Source organism: Protopterus annectens, chromosome 8.part0 (genome assembly GCF_019279795.1).
Source record: "Protopterus annectens isolate FY-2018-M chromosome 8.part0, PAN1.0, whole genome shotgun sequence".
NCBI lineage: Eukaryota > Metazoa > Chordata > Ceratodontiformes > Protopteridae > Protopterus > Protopterus annectens.
Window position 1 is genome coordinate 1039491777 of NC_056741.1, and position 22014 is coordinate 1039513790.

Sequence of the window (22014 nt, forward strand, 5' to 3'; positions counted from 1 at the left end):
CTGACATCAATGCCTGTAGCTCTGAGACTCTTCGTGCTGAAGTTACTGCCAGGAGCAGAGCTGTTTTCCATGATAAAAATTTTAGATCGGCTGTATTGACTGGCTCAAAAGGTGGCAGGGTCAGTTTTTCCAAATCGAAATTGAGGTCCCAAGTTGGTGTTGGTGCTCTCCGGGGCGGTCTTCTGTTTTTAGCCCCTCTGAGGTACTGCTTTAGCAAGGGATGAGAGAATAAAGGAGGATCTGTGTTGTAATGTGCTGAAATGGCAGAGGCGTGGATCTTAACTGATGAGAATGATAGGCCTTTGTCCAGCATCTCAGTTAAGTATTGTAAAATCTGAGGAATGTTTGGGACAAGAGGGTCAAGGCTTTGGCACAGAATCTCTTCCATTTTTCTGAGTCAGCTTTCCTGGTACTAGGCCTCCTGGCCTCCAAAATGACATCCATAACAGCTTTAGAGAGAGGTGTTGCCTGTTTGACTAATGAATCTGCCATGCAGCCAGGTTTAGGGTTTTGAGCTGACCGTGCAGAATCTGATTGCTTTGTTGAGTCGGAAGGTGTGGAATTGGAGGCAAAATCCATGGTGGGCCTGGAGCTAAGTTCTTTAAGGTTGGGTACCAGTGCTGGCATGGCCAGTCTGGAGCAATCAGGATCATCTGTGTTTTTTCTTGTCTGGCTTTTAGGAGTACCTTTGAAAGGAGAGGCAGTGGTGGGAAGGCATAAACTTTTAGGTTTTTCCAGCTGAACGAGAGAGCATCCATTTTCCATGGTTGTGTGTGATAAGTCCTTGTGCAGAATTTTTGTAGTTGGCAATTCAGTGGGGAGGCAAAAAGATCTAGGTCTGGGCATCCCAATTTTTGCGTTACCATGCTGAAGATTTGTGGATTCAATTTCCATTTGTGAGGGTCCATGATATTTCTGCTTAGATCGTCTGCCAGATTTTTTTCTTTCCTGGCAGGAATTGTGCTTGCAGATGAACTTGATATGTTAGAGCTGTGTTCCACAAGGTCATGACTTACCTGCATAGGGGATAAGAATGAGTGCCCCCTTGCTTGCTTATGTACCACATTACTGTGGTGTTGTCTGTCTTTAATAGTAATTGTCCTGGATGCAGAAGGTCCTTGAAAGCTGTTAGGGCATTTTGGACAGCCAACATCTCTTTTTGATTGATATGAAGATGCATCTGGTCTGTGGTCCACTTGCCCTGAATGCATTTTCCTGCCAGGTGTGCTCCCCAGGCGTAATCCAAAGCATCTGTTAGAGTCTGCCTGGCTGTGGGTAGGGTAAAAGGCTGACCCTTGTTTAGGCGACATGCCTGTGCCCACCATCGAAACTCCTGTTGTAGGCAGGGAATCCATTGGTATTACTGCTTCTAAAACTGTGAGTGTCGAGTCCAAACACTTTTTAGGTACCATTGTAATTTCCTCATATGCAGTCTGGCATACGGTATTAGTAGTATGCAGGATGCCATGAATCCCAGGGCCTGCAGAATTTTTCTTGCCGGGAGATGGGACTTTTTTGCCAGCAACTGAAAATATTGAGTTAATTGAATTTGTTTGTCTGGCGTGAGATAAGCCATCTGGGCCATTGTATTTAAGCTGGCACCCAGGAATATAATCTGTTGTGAGGGCACTAGTTTTGACTCATTTTCATTTACTGTGTACCCTAGAGAAATTAGCAAACTTTTTAAATGCCAGATGCTGTAGAAGAATGTCCTTTGTCTCTGCTTGAATGAGGCAGTCGTCCAGGTATGGATATATTTGAATTCCTTTTTGCCTGCAAAATGCAATTACTGGTGCCAGGCACTTTGTAAAGACCCTGGGCACAGTGCAGGGAATTGGTAGTGCATTGTACCAGCTTTGAATCGGAGGTATCTTCTGCAATTTTGTCTGATAGGGACATGCAGGTATGCCTCTGAGGTCTAAAGTAACAAGCCAAGCCTTCTTGCCCAGCATGGGTAGAAGCTGCTGTAATGTCAACATTCTGAATTTCGGAATATCCAGGTAAGTATTTAGAATTGAAAGGTCTAGTATGGACCTCCAGGCCTAGTCCTTTCTGGGGACCAGGAAGAGTCTTGAGTAAAATCCTTGTCCCTGTTGTGGTACTTTTTGAACAGCTCTCATGTCCATGAGGGCTGAAATTTGTTTTTGTGCCTCTGCCCATTGATTCTGTGGCAGGTCTGGCATTCCTTTTAGCCTTGGTAAAGTATGAAAGTGGAACCTGTAACCTTGAGACAATATTCAGAACCCACTTGTCTTGGGGGATTGTTTGCCAGTTTTGAGAAAAAAGTGCTAGTTTTCCCCCTAAGGGGGCTGCCAAAAGTTAAGTGCTTGGCGTACAAAGGGGGAAGTCATTGGGACCGTTTCCTGTTAAGGTTGAGTCTTGTCCTCAACCTCCTCTTGGGGTTGAGGTGCCCCATTGTCATTGTCTGTTAGAGCCTTGGGGTAGAGATCTGCCTCTCTGTGGCCTGACACTGGAAAGGACCAATTCTTTGTTGGCCAATTTCTGCTAAATCGAGGTGGCTGTACCTGTAAGAAATCTTTGACTGTTTGCAAAGATTTAGCTTTATCCTACATTTTCTCTAACACCTCTTCTGCCTTAACACCAAACAAGGTATCATGCTGTAAAGGAGCATCCAATAATTTTGCCTTAACATGATCGGGTAAACTCTGTTCTTTTAACCAAGCATGTCTTCGAATCACAGAACCTGTAACTGCGGCTCTACAAGAGGCCTCTAAAGAATCAAAACCACATTGCAGAGTACGTTTTCCCACCTGTTCAACTGCATGCAATAAATCCTGCATTTCTTTACAGTCGGGAGCTTCTGAGCTTGCAAGCATTTTCTGTTTTAACGGAGCCATTAAATATTGTTGGTACTTAAGCATGTGAAACTAGCAATTTAAAGCCCTTACTGCTAAAGTTGCAAAAGTGTAAACTTTCTTCCCCCATCTAGCCAAAGCTCTGGAATCTCTGTTAGAGGGTACTGGATTTTTTTGCAGTGGAAGCCTTAACCCCTTTTGGACCCTGGGAAATAGTTTCTGGATCAGCAGAAGGGTTTTTATAAAGAAACTTGTGAGAGTCAGGGACTCTATAATACCTATCTGGCTTGGCTGGTGCAGGGGGCAAGGAATCGGGAGATAAGCTGGATTCAGAGAACACATCATCCACAATATCTAACACAGGTGGAACAGCCAGGGGCCTGTGCTGAGGAAATAAAAGGAAATCCCTGAGCCTTTTCTTGGATTCTGAATAATCCTGACTTTCCCAATGGAAATGCTCCCTCATGGTATGTAAAGTTTCCCCAAAAGAATAATCCTCAGGAGGAGAGGCTGAAGGGATAGATTCTTCAGCATCAGAGTCCTCATAGGGGGGTAGAGAGTATCCCTGGTCTGAAGAGGAATCAGAGGAAATGGAAACATGATCAGAGGAATCATAATCTGTATCCTGCCTAGGCCTTTTCTCAGGAGGGGGATAGGAAACCCTGATTAGAGTAATGAGGTCTTCAGCCATTTTAAGCATCTGTTTCTTAGGCATGGAGGATTGTCCAGGTGAATGCTGTACTTGCTTGTCTTTAATGGTACTTTTGTCTGGGCTGTTGCTTTAATGATAAGTTGTGAAGGTCTGAAAACACCCTCAGAAGCTGATGCCTGCTCAGCGGCTCCGGACCCACCCGAGGGATTAGTTTCCATAGGCCCAATACCTTGAGTTTCCAGAGGCCTAGTTGTCTCCATGTGGGAGTCGGAGGCGGCCTGTGGCTCTGAGGTAGCGGGTGTCAGGGGCTGCGAAAGCGCCTCACTGTGAACCGGCGACTGGCCTAGAAGAGGTTTCATCGTCTGTTTTGGACCTCAGATGCCTGTCTTTATCCTTGTCTCTGCTTTTTTTCTGAATTGCGGTCGTCAGTTGATCCGACGGCATAGTATAATTGAACCTTCAGCCAAAGTAGTACAAAGCAAAATCAAAACGTCTTTTTATAGTGCGTTTGTTAAATCTAGCACAAAACAGACAACTAGTGACGTCGTAATCAGGGCCTAGGCATGGAATACAGTAAGAGTGGAAGTCCTTAGGAGGTATTTGCTTCCCACAAGAAATACAATTATTAACTTTTTCTGACATCGGTATGAGGCAAGAAAAAAATTTCCCCAACGGGGTACTTGGCTTTATTGAAGACTTCGGATCTGAAATTTGACTTTGAAAATCTCAGGAGACGGCCGACCGGCACTTGCAAACTGCTTCTGCTTCGGGCACCGCACGGCAAGAAAGACTGAAGAAAATCGCATCAGATGCATCTTGTATATCCCTAGCGCATGGACAACAGGGAAGAAGCGACAGCAACCGACGCCGGACCAAGACTTTGGAACTCTGGCCGACTGTGGGACCACCTGACGGCAGGATAACCCAAGTGTAATGACTGCAGCAGTGTAACACGATGAACATCTGATAATAGATGTTGCCTGCTTTGAAGCGTAGGTATCTTCTGCAAGATTCTCTGATTGGGCATATCCCAATCTAGAGTTGCCAACCACACATCTTTGCCTAGCATAGGAAGTAACTGGTGAAGAGTCAGCATCTTGAATTTTGGAATGTCCAGAAAGGTGCTTAGGGTGGACAGGTCCAGAATTGGACGCCATGATTTCTCTTTTCTGGGTACCAGGAGAAGTCTAAATACAAACCTTGTCCTTTTTCCTCTTCTGGCACTAGTTGAATAGCCCCATGTTTAGGAGGGGAAGTACTTGTTTCTGAGCCTATGCCCACTGATTTGGGGGCAGGTCTGGCCACCTGTTTGGAGTTGACAGCATGTGGAAATTAAATCTGTATCCCTGGGACACTATATTTAAAACCCATTCGTCCTGGGTTATAAGTTTCCAGTATCTTGAATGAAGAGCCAGTTTCCCCCCCCAAAGGGGTGGCTAAGAGGCAAGTGCTTGGCAATTTTAAAGGGAAGTCATTGAAACTTCTTACCATAGGGTGGTGCCTTGTTGTTTCCAGATTTGGAAGTGGAAGCACCCCATTGCTTAGTTCTGAAAGTCCCTTAGGACTGAAACCTGGTGCTTTTGGAATGTCTGGGTTTAGCTGGAGTGGCTCTGGAAGGAACTGGGAAGGACCAGTTCTTAGTAGGCCAATGCCTACTAAATCTAGGAGGTTGTACTTGTAAGAAATCTTTCACAGTTAGCATTTAGATTTAGCATTGTCTTCCACCTTTTTTAGAACTTCTTCAGCCTTATAGCCAAATAGGCGGTCCTGCTGCAAAGGGGCATCCAAAAGTTTTGCTTTAACATGATCAGGCAGAGATTGCTCCTTAAGCCAAGCATGCCTTCTAAGCACAGACCCAGTAACAGCAGCCCTGCAAGAGGCCTCAAGAATCAAAACCACATTGCAAGTAGGTTTGCCAACTTGTTCAGCTGAAGGCAAATAAATCCTGCAAATCTTTATTCTCCACACAGTCAGAAATCAACATAATTTTCTGTTTAAGCAGTCCCATGAGATGCTGCTGATATTTTAGCATATGGAACTGACAGTTTAAAGCCCTAATTGCTAAGGTTGCAGAAGTATAAACCTTTTTACCCGATCTATCCAGCGCCCTAGAGTCTCTATCAGAAGGGGTAGGATTTTTAGAAGTAGAGGCCTTAATGCCCTTGGGGCCCTGTGAAATGGTTTCAGGGACTGCAACTGGATTTTTGAAAAGGAATTTGTGGGACTCAGGAAACCTGTAGTACCCGTCTGGTTTGCTGGGGCTGGAGGCAAGGAATCAGGGGCCATAATGGATTCCTAAAACACACCAACAATATCTAATACAGAAGGTACAGCCAAAGGCCTATGCTGAGGAAGAAGGAAATCCCTAAACCTCTTTTTAGATTCAGAGAAAACCTGACGTTCCCAGTGGAAATGTTCCCTTAAGGTATGTAAAGTTTCCCCAAAAGAGAAATCCTCAGGCGGAGAAGCAGAGGGAATGGAATCCTCTGCATCAGAGTCCTCATAAGTAGGTTTGGAAAAATCCAGATTAAAAAAGAGTCACAAGAAACAGAGTCCTGTTCAGAAGATTCATAGTCAAATTCAACCCTAGGCCTCTGGGGGGGGGGTTGACTACCACTGATTAAAAGTAATTAAATCTTCAGCCATTTTGATAATTTGTTTTTTTAGGTATAGGGGCCTGAACATGTGGCCTGGGTGCCTGTTTTTTTAGACATAGAGATTAAGATCTTAGTAATGAAGTCTGAGTCAGTTTAATATGCAAATCTGTAGGCCTGAATACACCCTCAGAAGCCGGTGCCTACTCGGTGGCTCCGGACCCATCCAAGGTAGAGACATCCGCGGGTTCCATATGTGAAGCATCTCGCGGCAAACCGAACTCCGAATGGGTCTCGGTAGAGGCCTGCAGATCAGAAGTAGCAGGTACCAGGGGCTGCAAAAGCGCCTCACTGAGTACCGGCTAACTGGCGAATGGCTTGAGAGAAGCGTCGTCGGCAGTTTTGGACCTCAACGGCCTGTCTCTGTCTTTCTTTGCGTTTTTTTTGGTAATCCAGTAGTCTGATGGTTAACAGACATAATTTCTGGATAATTAAACCGAGAACCGAAATATTTTGAAGCAAAAATGTTCCTACGACGGATAGTGCGCGGATTAAGTAAAGCATAAAACCAACAGCAAGGTACATCGTGGTCATGGCCTAAGCAAGGAATACAGTACAAATGAAAAGGCTTCCCACAAGTAATACAATTATTAACTTTTACTGACATCGGTACGGAGCAAGAAAAAGTTTCCCCAACAGGGTACTTGGCTTTTAGTTGAAGACTTCAGTTCTGAAGCTCGAAAAATGAAAATTTCAGGAGTCGGCCGACCGGTACTTGCGAGCTGCTTCTGCTTCGGGCACCGCACGGCAAGAAAGACTGATTAAATTGTGTTGGCTGCATGTTTCATACCCCTGACGACAAGGAAGAAGGGACAGCAACCGACACAGGACCCAAGACTTTGTTAATCAGGCAGACTGAGGGCAACCTGCCAGCAGATTACCCAAATGTAACTACTGCAACAGTGAAACATGAACATCTGCACACAAACCATCTTAGGTATGAAGGGTTAAACACAAAAGCATACCCTTATCCTGGTGAAATACTATGATGGGTTCTTTGAATATTAAGGCTTGCAGCATAGCCACTTAGCACAAGTAAAAGCCATCTAAAACAGCATCATCCAAGATAGCAACTGGATGGTACTAGAAGCAGCTTGCTCAAAAAGTCCCAAGCTTGGTTTGTGTAACATGTTGTTGAGATCCCATAGTCCAAGATGTATGAACGGTTCCAGAAGGTTTGCAAGCCAGAAGATAAAAAGCAAAGGCTGCTTTTGTGCCTCTGCCTGCTTCACAAACAGTTACAAAATGGTACTCATTGGACAGTGTAGGGCCTCTTAGTACCTCCGAGCAACACAGGTTAAGAGCCATATCTTGGTGATGGTAAGCTATGCCAATACGCACCCTGATGCAATGGGTCTGTCCTCTACTAAAGGCAGTAAAGATTGCAAATGCTCAGTTACAAATTTTCAGAGTAAAATTGTCCTCAGAAATGCTGAGGAAGGAGTTGTCAGACCCACTGATCTGTTTGCAGAAGTGTTGCAGTGCACAGCAGTTGAAGACTACCTTCACTATTCACAAATAACTTGCTGGAGAGGTTTGACTCCACCCATGAAAGTCCATCCTCGCTTGCAGTTTAACTATCTTAAGCTCTCTTTCCTCCCTACAGTTTGGTACCTCTATGGTTTAGTTAGCACAAATCTGCATTTCATAAAACTTTGATTCCTAAGAAATGAAGGAAGAGAAATAGGTTTAACCTCTCACATGCTTTGGGAGAGGAATTTGTCTCCATCTGCATAACATACCAGACTCAGACAAATCTGTAGGATGAACCCCTTGATGACAGGGAAATTGTACCACGTCACTAACATTTACTGAAATAACTGTTCAAAACATGTCATAGTGCACTTTGCAAGCTGTAGTTGTCCGGATTCATGCCGATTCTAAAAGCAGTTCCAGCACACATAAATCAAACAAAAGTAGTTTGCCAAAACCACCTTCAGCGAACATTTAAAGAAAATGTTTTTTTCAGAGGCCCATGCAGGGGAACACATCGCACGCCTCCGGTAATATATACACCAACTCAGGGAGTCACACCACACTGGAGAAAAAGGCAATCGCCGCAGTTGATAATCACTGGTTTTGGTAAACTACTTTCGTTTTATTTGCATTCACCAAAACTACCTTTGACAAGATGACATACAAAACGTACTGTTTTTACCAAAGTGGTTCACCCCTTCACTTTGCAAGTCAATGCAATTCTGCACTTTTTCTGTAACAGTTTTTATTTAATAGATGTATTTTACAATATACATGTTAACACACACACTATATGTATTATAACATCTGCGGGAGAGCTTTTTACTTCTGTAATTGCTAAACAGAGTTGCAGTTAATATACATGTCCCTTTAATTTGTTGCTATGCTTGCATTAAAAAGGGACAGAACACATACAGTGCCCTTACATGGGCAGTACCAGAAGCATTACATTAACAATACACAAGAGGATGTTTGTATTGGCGAAATAATGCCATCTCAGGGGTACTGTGAATCCAATGTTACAGGCCAGACTTGTTCTAGGTCACAGTAGGAAAACGAGGGCTGAGGGAATCAAACCCTAGGAATTACAGCTCACAGCCTCATCCATCTTTGCCAACTGCCAGTACTATATACTTTTTTTTAAAAATAGTTCCTCTACCCGCGGTGGTGGTGCTGCGGTAGCGTTGTCACCTCACAGTTAGACGCTGTCCGGTTCGATTCTCAGCTAGAGCGTCTTCTGCATGGAGACATGCGTGAATGGGCATACCTTCGTTGAAGGCTGTGTGTCAGGCCTGGCAAGATGGTACGTAAAAATCAACTGCCAATCATTAGCGGACCGGAGTTCCACTGTGGCGACCCCTAACCAGGAAAAGCCAAAAGACACAATGTAAAATAGTTCCTCTACCAAAAGCTTTAAAACTGCTGTAATATGTTTATTGCTACATAACTATTTTTACATTCAAAATATAAAAAAGTTACGCAAGTATGTAATATGGAAACACACTCGCACATACCACCTACATAGGATATAAAAAGCCACGCAGACAATTCAGAAACACAAACAATGAGACTCAAAACGTATATACAGAAAAACATCAAATGGCTACAGCTGCTTTTTACAATGAATAAAACTTGAATCTCATTGTAAATAAATGAGGAAAAACCGAGAAAGCAAATTACACAGAATGCAAGGCATTACAACCCCCCATGTCAATTTGCCGTTACAGGTTTTTGCAATACAGTGCTTCACTGTCCATCGCAGAGTACTTGAGCGGTTAGTAAATCACTGACTATTAAAGTCAAGGCACTAACATCTGAATCAAGTTTCATAATTCTTATGGCTACATGCCAATGGCCTGCTTGTTCCAGTCAGCTCTGTCCCTCAACCACACACACACTTCTCTGTGTGTAAAATACTTGTTTCTCACAGGGCATTCATTACCTGTGCATTAATATCATACTAAAGAATGTACACTGTTCCTTCTTCAATCAGGGTGCAATTTGCAGTAAAGAATAACTAGAATGACAAAAAAAAAAAATAACACACTAGGAAAAAGACTAGAATGCTTACTATATTTTACTGTGTAAATGCAGAAAAGTGCTGCAGTGTAATGGGAGGAAAAAACACGACTGAAAGATATCTCACACATAGGAGACAAAGTCACACTAGGGCTTGCCACCTCACCAGGTCATGAGCGAAGTCCCAGAAGACTCTTGTTTTGGGGCAGCTCCGACTTGGTATCCACTTCTCAGAAGTCAAAGCAACATCAAGGACCAATGGTTGACCAAGACTGCAGACAACTGCAAGCTGGAAGCAGTCACTGAATCCCCACCAAAGGACTCAACTATCCTACAGGAAGGCTTACACAAATAACTAGTGCCAAAGTCACTGACCAAGACTGGATAACACACAGCACTACTGTTTAGAAGAGAGACTGCCCTGGGAATTATCACACTGACAATACACCCCTAACAGTAAGCTCAGTAATCAGACATTTGGACACTTAAGTTGACAGTGACCTACCTTTCAATCAAACATTCATCCACTGTTCTAAAGTCCTTATACTGTGCAACTTGCGAGTAAAGGGAAAGCATTTAGGCCCAGAGAAGTCATTGTCCCACTTTACTTAGCTCTCATTTGGCCCATCACAGATTACAATGCCCCTTTGGTATACAACTTTCCAAACACTTGCAATACCTGAAGTATCTACTCCAGTTCATTACAGAGCAGTGGGCCTAAGGCACAAGACGTACATGAAGCACCTCAAAGCTATGTCATACAGACTACTAACAGGCGAACTATGCCTAGCTTATAAAGCATCCACAATATCTGGTCCAGAGAATTCAACCTCTTCTGCAACGAAAACAGAAAAGTCTAAAGGGACAGGTACATATCCCAGAGAATACCACTACTATGGAACAGGCTCTCCACATACTAAAGTTCTTCCACTACCCTGTTTAAGTGTAATTTGGACCAACGGATGGGAAATAGGAAATTTACCCCAGGACTGACCTCCCATCCTCCTAATGGACAGAGGGAATGGTTAAACACCGATTGCACATTTTAATATTTTCCTTTTTCACCATACCATCCCCACCGTATTACACAGTACCACAGTCTGCCCACTGCCAAAGCACTCAGAGTTGCAGTTACTAAGAAATGAGACCAGTTTTTCTCTTGTCAAATATGTGAACAAAAGGAAGAAAAAAAATGACCAGTGCACTTCCAAGGATGGCATTCATTCATGACTGGTTACTTTTCAAGGAGTCCTTCTCGCCAACCTTGACTATACCATTCTCAGTTCTTACAGATGCAAAATCTGGTAATATATGCCATCTTCAAACCTTACAAGTCTACATTCTTGGCCTGGTTACATGGAAAACACTCACTACTGACAACAAATGTTATCACAATTAAAGGGCCAAAGTGTATCCCTCACTGGTAAGATCAGACCATAAACTAATCTCACTGGATATTCACATCCCGACCCCACCCCCTGCCCAGAAAACCACAGTGAAAAACTTCTCTAAAGCAAATTTCACACTCCTCAAAACAGAGGTGGATTCCTTCAAAGCCCCCGGGCCTATGGAAAATACAGCCCAGACCGCAGAATCCTTTATAAACGCATTCTATGAACACCTTCAGGAATGCATGGATCATGCAATCCCAAATAAAACCAAGACCCAATCCTCCAAAGGCAGACGCCCTGTCTGGTGGACCCCAGCCATAAACAAACTATACAATAGGAGGAGGAAGCTACTACATCATAGAGCAAAATCTCAAAAAGGGAAGGCAGAGATCTCTGATCAGTATTAGCAAAAAACTACGAGCACTAATAAAATCGTCTAAGGCCAGCTTCGAGAGAAAAATTGCACAGGACACTAAGGATAAATCACAAGGCTTTCTTTAGTTATGTTAGGAACCTGGGTGGGAATTCCCAGATATGCTCAGAATTAGTCCAAAATGAGAAAAAATACACCAAACCCACAGACATTGCCAACATCCTAGCTGACAGGTTCAGTGCAACCCCCCCCCCTCCCCACCAAAAGGGCAAATATCTATCCCAGCAGAGTGCTGCCCCCCTGACATCTCAGATGCTCAGGTAAGAGCCGCCCTCTCCAAAGCAAAAAACACAGCATCAAATGGGACCATACTGTGTCCCAGGCTGCATCCTACATGAACTCCAAGAAGAGCTAAACCCAAACATAAAACTACTGTTCAATCTCAGCCTTACTACAGGTTATGTACCCAAAGAGTGGCGTACAGCAACAGTGGTCTCTCTCCACAAAGGTGGTGCCTCAACGGATCCTGGAAATTATCGCCCCATAAGCCTGACTAGCTTGGTCTGCAAAGCTATGGAAAGGATCATCATGGACCTCATAAATAAAGATATTGGGGACCTACAGACACTGGATCCTACCCAGTTCGGCTTTAAGGGCAGATCCTGCCTCAAACCTGGTCGATTTCTTTGAAACAGTCACCAAGGACATTGACGAGGGGAAGGTGGTCCACACAGCCTACTTGGACCTCGCAAAAGCCTTCAATACAATACCCCACTCAGGCATTATAGATAAGCTCACCAGCTTAAATATAAACTCCTTATGTCACTAGATGGGTTGCAAACTGGTTCAAGGACAGAACCCACATGGCTAGAATTGCTGGAGCCATGTCAGACTCCAAACCAGTTACAAGTTGCATCCCACAAGGCTCAGTCCTGGGACCTCTCTTGTTCGGTACATATTTCTCGGAGGTACAGGCCAACACGGAAGGACTGTGACTGACCAAGTTCGCAGATGACTGCAAACTAGGCGCCATAATCGACTCTCCAGCCGACACAAGCATCCTCCAAAAGGGCCGCATAGAAACAGACAACTGGTGCCAGAGCCAAGGCCTTAAGCTAAATGCCAAAAAGTGTATAGTCATCCCCTTTGGCAAAAACAAAGTGCCCACAAATTACCACATAGATGGTAGTCCATTAAGTACGGAAGTAGTAATTAGGGACCTGGGGACCCAAGTTGCTAGCAATCTCTCATTTGATAACCACGTGGCCAAAGTGGTTAGAAAAACATTTTATATAGCCCACCTAATCATGAAGGGATTCACATCTAGATCAGGGGAGGTCATCGTGCCTCTTTACTCATCCTTCATCAGGCCCATAATTGAGTACAATGCCCCTTTTGGGATGTACCTTACCAGACACCTGCAGCAACTGGAAAGACCCCAAAAGTACCTCACCAAGAGGATATCAAAGGGCTCAAACAGATGCCATATGCTGCCCGGTTAAAGAAACTCCAGCTCTACTCAGTGGCATACCGCCTGCTCAGAGGCGATCTGTGCCTGACGTACAAAGCCATGTCCAACCCGGAATTAAATGGACATGCTGCACCTCAGAAAATCTAAATCCCATCGAGCTACGCGCTCGAGAGACTTGAACCTCAGCACTGAAATAAATAGGATATGCTGGAGGGACAGATTCATAACCCAGAGGCTCCCGTCACTCTGTAATAAAATCCCAGCCCAGGTTAGGCAGAGTCCCTCATTGACTCTCTTCAAGAGAAATCTTGATGAGTGGATGGGGGATCGTAGGTTTACCCCGGGTATCACTTCTGCGTCACTGTTAGACAGAGGCACAGTATACTAACCTCGAAAAAGGGCATAGCAAAATTAATTTAAAATGGGTGGCGAAAGCCAAACACACTCTGGCTAGGCTTATAAATGCCCTAGGGCAGATACCCTAGTATGAACCTATAAAGTTATTGACAGATTCAATCTGCACTGAACTTATCTTGCCACCTCTCGCACAACAGTTTATGCAAACCTTTAGCCAAGGTACTCTGATACACTGCGCTATAAAAAGATACAAAGAACATCACAATCTCACCTTAACCTTACTACTAAACTCCATTACACAAAATTTTGTGTCATTGTGTTAGCTCTCTGGAATGGTACTCCCTACTCTTTTTAGTATACTCAAAAATCACATTTTCCAATTAATCTTACACAAGAGGTTTGTCAATGGGCAAGATGGGGACATGGGTCAAGTGATACTTCTAAACAAATAAATGGATTCGATGTCATCTCTTTATTTACCATGTAGCCCCTGAACAAATTCAAGCTTGGCCCAGGTGAAATACAAACATTTCACAAACAAAATACAGAAATATAAGCAGTAAGAGTAGTTCAGACTACTTGCATATTATTTTGTCATTTGTTAACCGGGTAGTGTCTGACTGGGCAAGTAGCCCGTTTTCAGCAGAGGCGCAGGGAGAAAAGCTCCAGTGCAGTACATAGATAATAGCCGAAGTTATTGAGAACAAGAATATTAAAATTTATAAATTCAACAAAACATGTTATAAACAAAAAATAAAATGTAATCATGTACAAATACATTATAAGGAAAACAAAATGTAATCATTTGCACCAGTAATAGAACAATGCAATTAACATACCAAAGAACAATTAGTGAGAAAAAGCCTATAGTATAATGTAGTACAGGGATAAGATTTTAACATAGCAAGATGGTTTTGAAAGAGTACAAGGACTAGCTGCTTAAAGGTGCTGTGAGAAAGGTGTGAAAGAGGGAAACTAGCCAGGAGCCATACGAAAAACCCTTATTTGTACATTCAAGTGAACAAGAAGAGTTTCAAAATCTCCAGGTCAGTGTTCTTACATTCACTTCTTATAGCCTTCTTATAAGAAAATGTGCAGAACAAAGTATGGATCACACAAGAGTTTAAAAAAGGTATACCAAGGGTCTCAGCAAAATTTATTTTTTTACATTAAAGCCCATCAACTTATTTGTCAAGTACCGGTTATGGAATAATTCTTTACTGCTGCTTACAATTATCAGCTTGTTTGAAAACATACATTTAACTTAAAGCAAATACATGCACAAAGTGTACACACCCCTGTTAAAATGCCATTTTTGTGATATAAAAAAATTAGACCACAATAAATCATTTCAAAACTTCGCCCACCTTTAATGTGACCTATAACCTGTACAATTCAATTGAAAAACAAACAAATCTGTTAGGGAAAAAATATAAAAAACGTACAATAAGCTGGTTGCACAAGTGTGCACACCCTGAAACTAATACTTTGTTGAAGCACCTTTTGATTTAATTACAGCACTCAGTCTTCTTGAGTACACACCTGCCATCAAGTAGAGACTCTGATTAACCCCAAATAAAGTTCAGCTGTCCTAGTAGGATTTCCCTGACATTTACTCAGTTGCCTGCTGCAGCAAAAGCCATGGTTCCCAGAATGCTTTCAAAAGCATCAAAGGGATCTCATTGTTGAAAGGTATCAGGCAGAAGGGTACAAAAAATTTAAACAGCATTGGCTAGACCATGGAACACAGTGAAGACAGTCATCAAAGTGGAGAAAATACAGGACAACAGTGACATTGCAGAACTGGACGTCCCTCCAAAATTGGTGAAAAGACAAGACGAAAACTGGTCAGTGAGGCTGTCAAGAGACCTACAGTACCACTGAAGGAGCTGCAGGAATTTCTGGTAAGTACTAGTTGTGTACTACATGTGACAACAATCTCCCGTATTCTCCTTATGTCTGGGCTATAGGGTAGGGTTGCAAGACGGAAGCCTTTTCTTACACAGAAAAGCATCCAAGTCCAGCTAAAATTTGCAAAACAATACATCAAGTCTCCCAAAAGCGTGTAGGAAAATGTGTTATGGTCTAATGAGACCAAGTTTGAACTTTTTGCCCCAATTGCAAAAGATACGTTTGGCACAAAAACACTTCACATCACCAAAAGAACACCACTCCCACGATGAAGCATGGTGGTATCAGCTTTGGGGTTGCTTTTCTTCAGCTGGAACTGGGGCTTTAGTCAAGTTGGAGGGAATTATGAACAGTTCCAAATACCAGTCACTTTTGGCCCAAAACCTTCAGGTGTCTGCCAGAAAGCTTAAGATGAAGAGGAATTTCACCTTTCAACACGACAATGACCCCAACCATTCATCCAAATCAACAAAAGAATGGCTTCACCAGAAGAAAATTAAAGTTTTGGAATGACCCAGCCAGAGCCCAGACCTAAATCCAATAGAAATCTGTTGGGTGACCTGAAGAGGGCTGTGCACAAGAGATGCCCTCACTATATGACAGATTTGGAGCGCTTTTGCAAGGAAGAGTGGGCAAATACTACCAAGTCAAGATGTGCTATGCTGACTCCTACCCAAGAAGACTGAATGCTGTAATTAAATTAAAAGGTGTTTCAACAAAGTATTAGTTTAAGGGTGTGCACACGTATGCAACTAGATTATTGTATGTTTTTTATTTTCTATATTTTTCCCCCCAACAGGATTTGTTTTTCAATTGAATTGTACAGGTTATAGGTCACATTAAAGGTGGGAAAAGTTTTGAAATGATTTATTGTGATCTCTTTTTATACCACAAAACTCTGGCATTTTAACAGGTGTGTACACTTCTTATATCCACTGTAAACACTCCATTAAAGCTACCCAGACCAGCTTAATCCAAAATAATTTTACTACACCCTGCATGCAAGCTAAGGTAACTATTGTGTCAGTTGACCCAACAGCTTATGAACTGCTGCTGGAATGAATTATAGACCCAACAGCTTATGAATTGCTGCTGGACTGAATTACAGCACCACTAATTATATAGGCTTGGATTAACAGCGAGCAGAAATCATTTAGTTTTTAATTCAAGTGTGACATTTCAGCAAGTAATACAGAAGCTGTTACTTTGCACAGAGAGTACTGAAGCTCAGAAGTAAAGCAACTCTTGCAATGGGTAAGCAGGAGCCCCCCTTATAATATTACTTAATGTTGCAAAAACTATGTAAATTGATTACTTGCTTAGCAGTAATTAAGACAAAAAAAACAGGACTGTCAAGGACAATGTAGTTCATGTGCGTTCTCCAAGGACTCAGTGCTCAAAAGCAAGACCTAACCCTTAGAGGGACGACAAATACTTCACAGACAGAAAGATGCATCTTTGAGGGATGAAGGTCATCATATAGAGTTGCACTAAGTGACATTTTTAGTAACTGCCCCTGCATGATATCATGTGCAGTATGAAAACTTAATTTGACAACTATAATATGAATGAAACGGGTTTGACTTGTATTTAGGCATGGTGGACTACTGCTTAGACATACTTCAGTAAACCCAACATCTAAATAATGGGTTGCTGCACACTAGAAAAAAAAACATTAAAACCGCTTTACATAAATACCCAAGCATAAACAAAACTGCAGTGTGTGATCAACCCTATAATGCAATTGTGAAATTATTTGGGATACTGACATTTCTGCAATATTTTGGTAAATATGGGGTATGCTTGACTAGGTTTAAAATGGCTTAGGCCAATAGCCTAGTATCTACAAATGAACATTAGTGTACACTATATACACATACTTTCAACTATATACCTTGCAAGGACTAGAGGAACGAAACACTGACCAAATAAAATTACTTCCTTATCCTATTTCTACCACAGTACACACATAACAGATTCTGTCTTGCAAGCAGTCAATGAAGAAAATTTGCCTGAAAGAAATTAGGAAAAGTGCAAAGAAAAAGTCCAAGATAAAACACATAAGGGAAACTGAAATGTACTTCTAGATTACTTTGTGAACAAAGACCTCAGTTACCAACAAAATATAGAGAACACCAGTATACCTGTTAACATTTGGAGAAGGTACATCTATGCAAAAAGTGCTTCTCAGACAGACAGTGTATAGTAGTCATTCTGTATGGTTACATTTATAAGCTTTACATTATTAGTACAACCTAATGTGAAAATTACTGTATGGTTACATTTATAAGCTTTACATTATTAGTACAACCTAATGTGAAAATTACTGATATTACAGTTTACAAGCCAACTACTTTGCAAACAAACTTGAAAATATCAATAATCCTGACATTTTCACATATCAGTAATTGTATTAAATATCACTGAAAATAACTATACATTCGGATGCATACAAACCATAGTATGCTGTGTTGATGTGCACTGTAATTTTTACCTGCAGGCATCACGGCTATTCTAATTCCAGCTTCAAATGCATCAGCATAACCATGATTACTTAACCAGTTAACCACAAAAAAACCGAGAGAGGACTGTGCAGAGCAATCACACATGAATCAACTTCTCCATCAACAAAACTTCTGAGGCAATTGCAACTGGGTCAGTCACCACAAAAGCTTCAAGATATATCAACCTACTCGCATGTTCTCTTATGTACTCACTCCTCTTAATATGCAATGGCAGAGTTCTATATATTTTACACTACTTAGAACATCTAAACACTTGAAACAATATGCCTTTACTGACAGCCACTTCTAGCAACCACCTGGTTGGTGGGTGATCCAAAGTTGGGAGTCTATATAGGATAGCAAGCATGAAAACAGTAAAAGCACAAAAAAGCATCCTTCCTAGATAGCATTTATTTCTTAATACTGGTCAAGCAAAAAAAAAATCACACACACTGCTTAGCGCTTCAGGGACAAGTACTGGCACAGTACAAGTTGAACACCACAAACTGTGGATGCACCACAAGACAGTCAATCTGGTAAGAAAAAAAAAAAAAAGAATGATTTCCTGCCATCAAACATGCAGCTCTGCCCCCGGAGATCCAGACTGTAGTCTGATTTAATCAGTCTTAAAAATGAGCGAAAAACAAAAAGACAGCTTGGAAACACCAAAGCAAATTCTCTCTCAGTTTAATGTGTCATGTGACAAAAAGGGTGTGTATATATTGCTTGTGTTGAAGTTTGTTCAGTTTCTGATGAAGTCTTGCCACATGTGCAAGACTAAAAGCACTTCATTAAACTGAGAGAGAATTAAACAGACAGAATTTGCTTTGGTGTTTCCAAGCTGTCTTTTTGTTTTTCGCTAGTCTGTCTTACTTTGGTTCCTGTCTGTTGCAGTCTTAAAAATGAGACAGGTGCCACTGGCTTTGTTAAAGTATTTTGATTCAGGATGATTAAGCACCAAAGTCTCAAAAATAATCGACAGACATTAAGTCTTAAAATTCACCAATACACTCAGTTACATGGAATGGCGTCTACTACTGGCAATATCAAGACCAATCACTGCAGCTCAAAAAATGAGCAATAGTAACTACTACAAATAACTGTAAAATCTCTTGGCATAAAAATTATGAAAAACAAACCTCAAAGTAATGGCTAGAGTTTTAGAACATTATGACACTTCACTGCCAAACTGCTAAACTACATAAAGTCTGAACTATCATTCAAAGCAAATTGTTCTCAAAGTCTATGTGATTTTGTTAGCCTTCTAAAAGAGCAACTTGCCATACTGTCAAGCCAATTCCCCTCACTCAAAATCTCATGACCCACAACCAGTCCCAATACTGGAATAGTTTTACTTGCATCTCTGCACCACAGACAAAACGTTTTGTCACGCTGCTCACCACCCCCACCTCAACGCTACTTATAAACCTTATAATCAACATATAGGTTCATAGGTAGGTACTAGCCTAGCCAAAAAGGTATCCTGGCTTTCACCACCCAAGAAAATTATTTTCCTGTGCCCCTGTCGAGCAGAGCCACAGAGGTGATCCCCGGGGTGAGTCTCCTATTTTCCATCCAAACAAAGATTTTTCTTTAAGAGTGCTAATGAGGAGCGTTGTTTGATATAGATAGGTAGTTTGTTCCAAAGTATGGGAAGTCTCTGGGACAGGAATCCATCCCTCAAGCATGTTCTGTTTATTGTGGTGACACGGTTTAGGTCCTTAGAGCATGTACAAAATTGTCTTTAAACTTTTCTGCCCTACCAAGTCTCCTTCCTTTACTGCCATTTCTAAGAATTTTAAACACAAATCAAAAATGATGTTCCTTATTTGACAACCCACTAATACACCTCCTCAAATAATTAACATCTACAAAATGCATATACTGTAACAGCTACTTTTACTTACTATCCGTTTGTGTAATTACTGACTAAATGTTTAAAACTGTCTGAGCTTTTTTCCCCTGGCCCCCATTGAAAAAGTTTTTTTTTACTAAAACCAAGGCAGAATAAAAGAAAAACAAATAGCAAATTTGACACCACCAAATGTAAGTGAAGCTGCAGTTCCCACTATCCATAAAAGTAGGGTACACCACTTGCCAAAATACATCTAAAGAACTCGCTCACTTGCAGTTACACAGATACAACCGGGATAATGTCCTAATGCCTTCCTTGCAATTACTCCTCGATTACTTACTTCCAGCTAAAAGTCTAGGCAAAAACAAAGCAGACACAGTGTTTGAGACAATTTTAGCAAATATTTAATTCAGAAAAAAATAAGTTTACTTTATATAGTGGGGGAGGAATGTCAAGTAAAAACATTAACTAATCAAGGTGAAACTCCAGAAATGAGATGTCACCGCAATTTTTTCTGATGGGATTAGTACTGTTATCGACTGGAAGTTTAGGTGCCCCGAAAGACCTTCTGAAAATGTACATTAAAAAGGCAAAACAAATTACTATACAGCTCTCAACCTACCATCTCCAAAATGAGGAACACTAGCCCTCATAATGTGGAACAAGTGGGCAAAATGTGGAAAACATACTAATGACTTCCTAACAACTTCAACTAGGAAGCCCATCGGATGGTTAAACTATGCTGATTTTACTTATAAAGAAGATCTTTTAATGAATTAATATGATTAATTTCTATTTACCATGGATTTCACTTAAAAAAATCCTAACACTGAATGTGTGACAGTGTCTTTCAACGTAGAACTTCGAGGAACTTTGAAGAACATGAACTTTTTAAGACCCCCAAATAAGGTACGTTCTTCATAATGAGGTACACTTGAGAGGTACGCTATATGGACATCAAATTATTCTATAATTTGGTAAGAAAATACACAACCAACACACATTTTAGCAAGCCTTTGACTCGCAATGCCAGATACTTGATCACAGGGACTTGACAACTCCTAAAACACACTCACTACCCGTAGATACACAAATAAATTCCTATACACAACCAACACACATTTTAGCAAGCTTGTGACTCGCAATGACAGCTACATGATCATAGGGGCTTGACAACTCCTAAAACACACTCACTATCCGTAGATACACAAATAACTCCTATCCACACAAGTCATTTGTTACTTTCAACATTCTAATTTAATGTCCTACGTAAGACGTTCATCAAGGCTTGCAGAACATCACTGTCATTCAACTTCCAAGACCTTACAAATAGATTATTTTGACGTGCTCTACTCCAAACTTTATGGGTGGAGTAACTAGTCCCCATGTCTGACATAAAATTTGGATCAACTGCAATACACACTCCGCAATTTTGAAAACTGATAAACGTGTTCTTGAGTACTTTTAATGCAATGTATTTTATAATACAAGAACTTTGACATAGAACACAAAACGTCCAGCACGCAGAGTTCCACTTGTGCAGCCTCAGGGAGGTGATACTGTAAACAGAAACATTAATACACATGCTAACCCCCACTACCTGTTATAAGCAGTCATACCTTCATCTGACCAAAAACTACACACAATCCACACACCCTCCTCCTTTTTCTTACCAGAGTTAATGCTGCCCCCTGCGCTGGGGGCTCCGCTTCCAGAAGAGGCGGACGCCATCTTGCTTAACACCGGTTTTATCTCTCACCGAGAGGGCCGGGCGATTCTCTAATCCTACCGAAATGCCTCGTTTCCGGTTATCCCGGCCGGGGAAGGACCCTGACTCTGTCGGTCCTTGCTCCCCGGCGGTTCGTAAATCCAGATAGCTTCTCTATCAATGCAAACACTCTAACTGACAAAAGAGTGCTGGGGCTCCAGTCCTCTACACACCAATAGCCGGTACTCGGCTTTGGAACAATCAATGTATCAGACACGGGTGTCACTCAAGAATGGACCATTGTGGCTTCGATTTATAGTTAACTGTTGAACAGTAAAGTAAACAGCTCGTTTTATTAATTCAGTCCGGTTGTGTAATTCACTAACGGAGATACCGTGAACTACTTATGCGTTAAACAATAACAAGCAACCACTAATGCGCCCGCCCTCTTACACAAGCAACTGCGCTATATACCCTAACGCATGCTCTGTGCCTGAGATGGGTGGAACGATGGAAGTCATCTGCAGGGTTGAATTTTTTCGTGCGAGAGATGAATTCAGTGGAAGAACTGTTGCAATGTCCCTCAACTGTTCCTGACTTTAGCGACTTCCCTAAATTCCGGCTCACACGTTTGGTCCACCCCTTCAATCCCTACTAAAACTAGTCATTTTAGAGAAAAGGTGGTGGTGGATTACACTTAATAAACGATGTAAGGTACACATACTAAACCTAGAGTACTTGGTAATAGTTTTCACTCTTACTCACAAACACTGGCTAATATACAGTGTATGTACTGTACCTGTGTACTATGTATGTATTCTACCTAT

General features: G+C 41.7%; 1 protein-coding gene across 1 annotated transcript in view; it reads right to left on the reverse strand.

The window, feature by feature from the left end:
- The window catches only part of LOC122808395 (phosphatidylinositol 4-phosphate 5-kinase type-1 alpha-like), an 814028-nt gene extending 792357 nt beyond the window's left edge, over window positions 1-21671 (reverse strand). The window contains exon 1 of the mRNA XM_044079361.1: window positions 21153-21671. Coding sequence (XP_043935296.1) covers window positions 21153-21210 — 58 coding nt within the window. The 5' untranslated portion in view covers window positions 21211-21671. The remainder of the gene's footprint in view (window positions 1-21152) is intronic.
- Window positions 21672-22014: the final 343 nt, after the last annotated feature.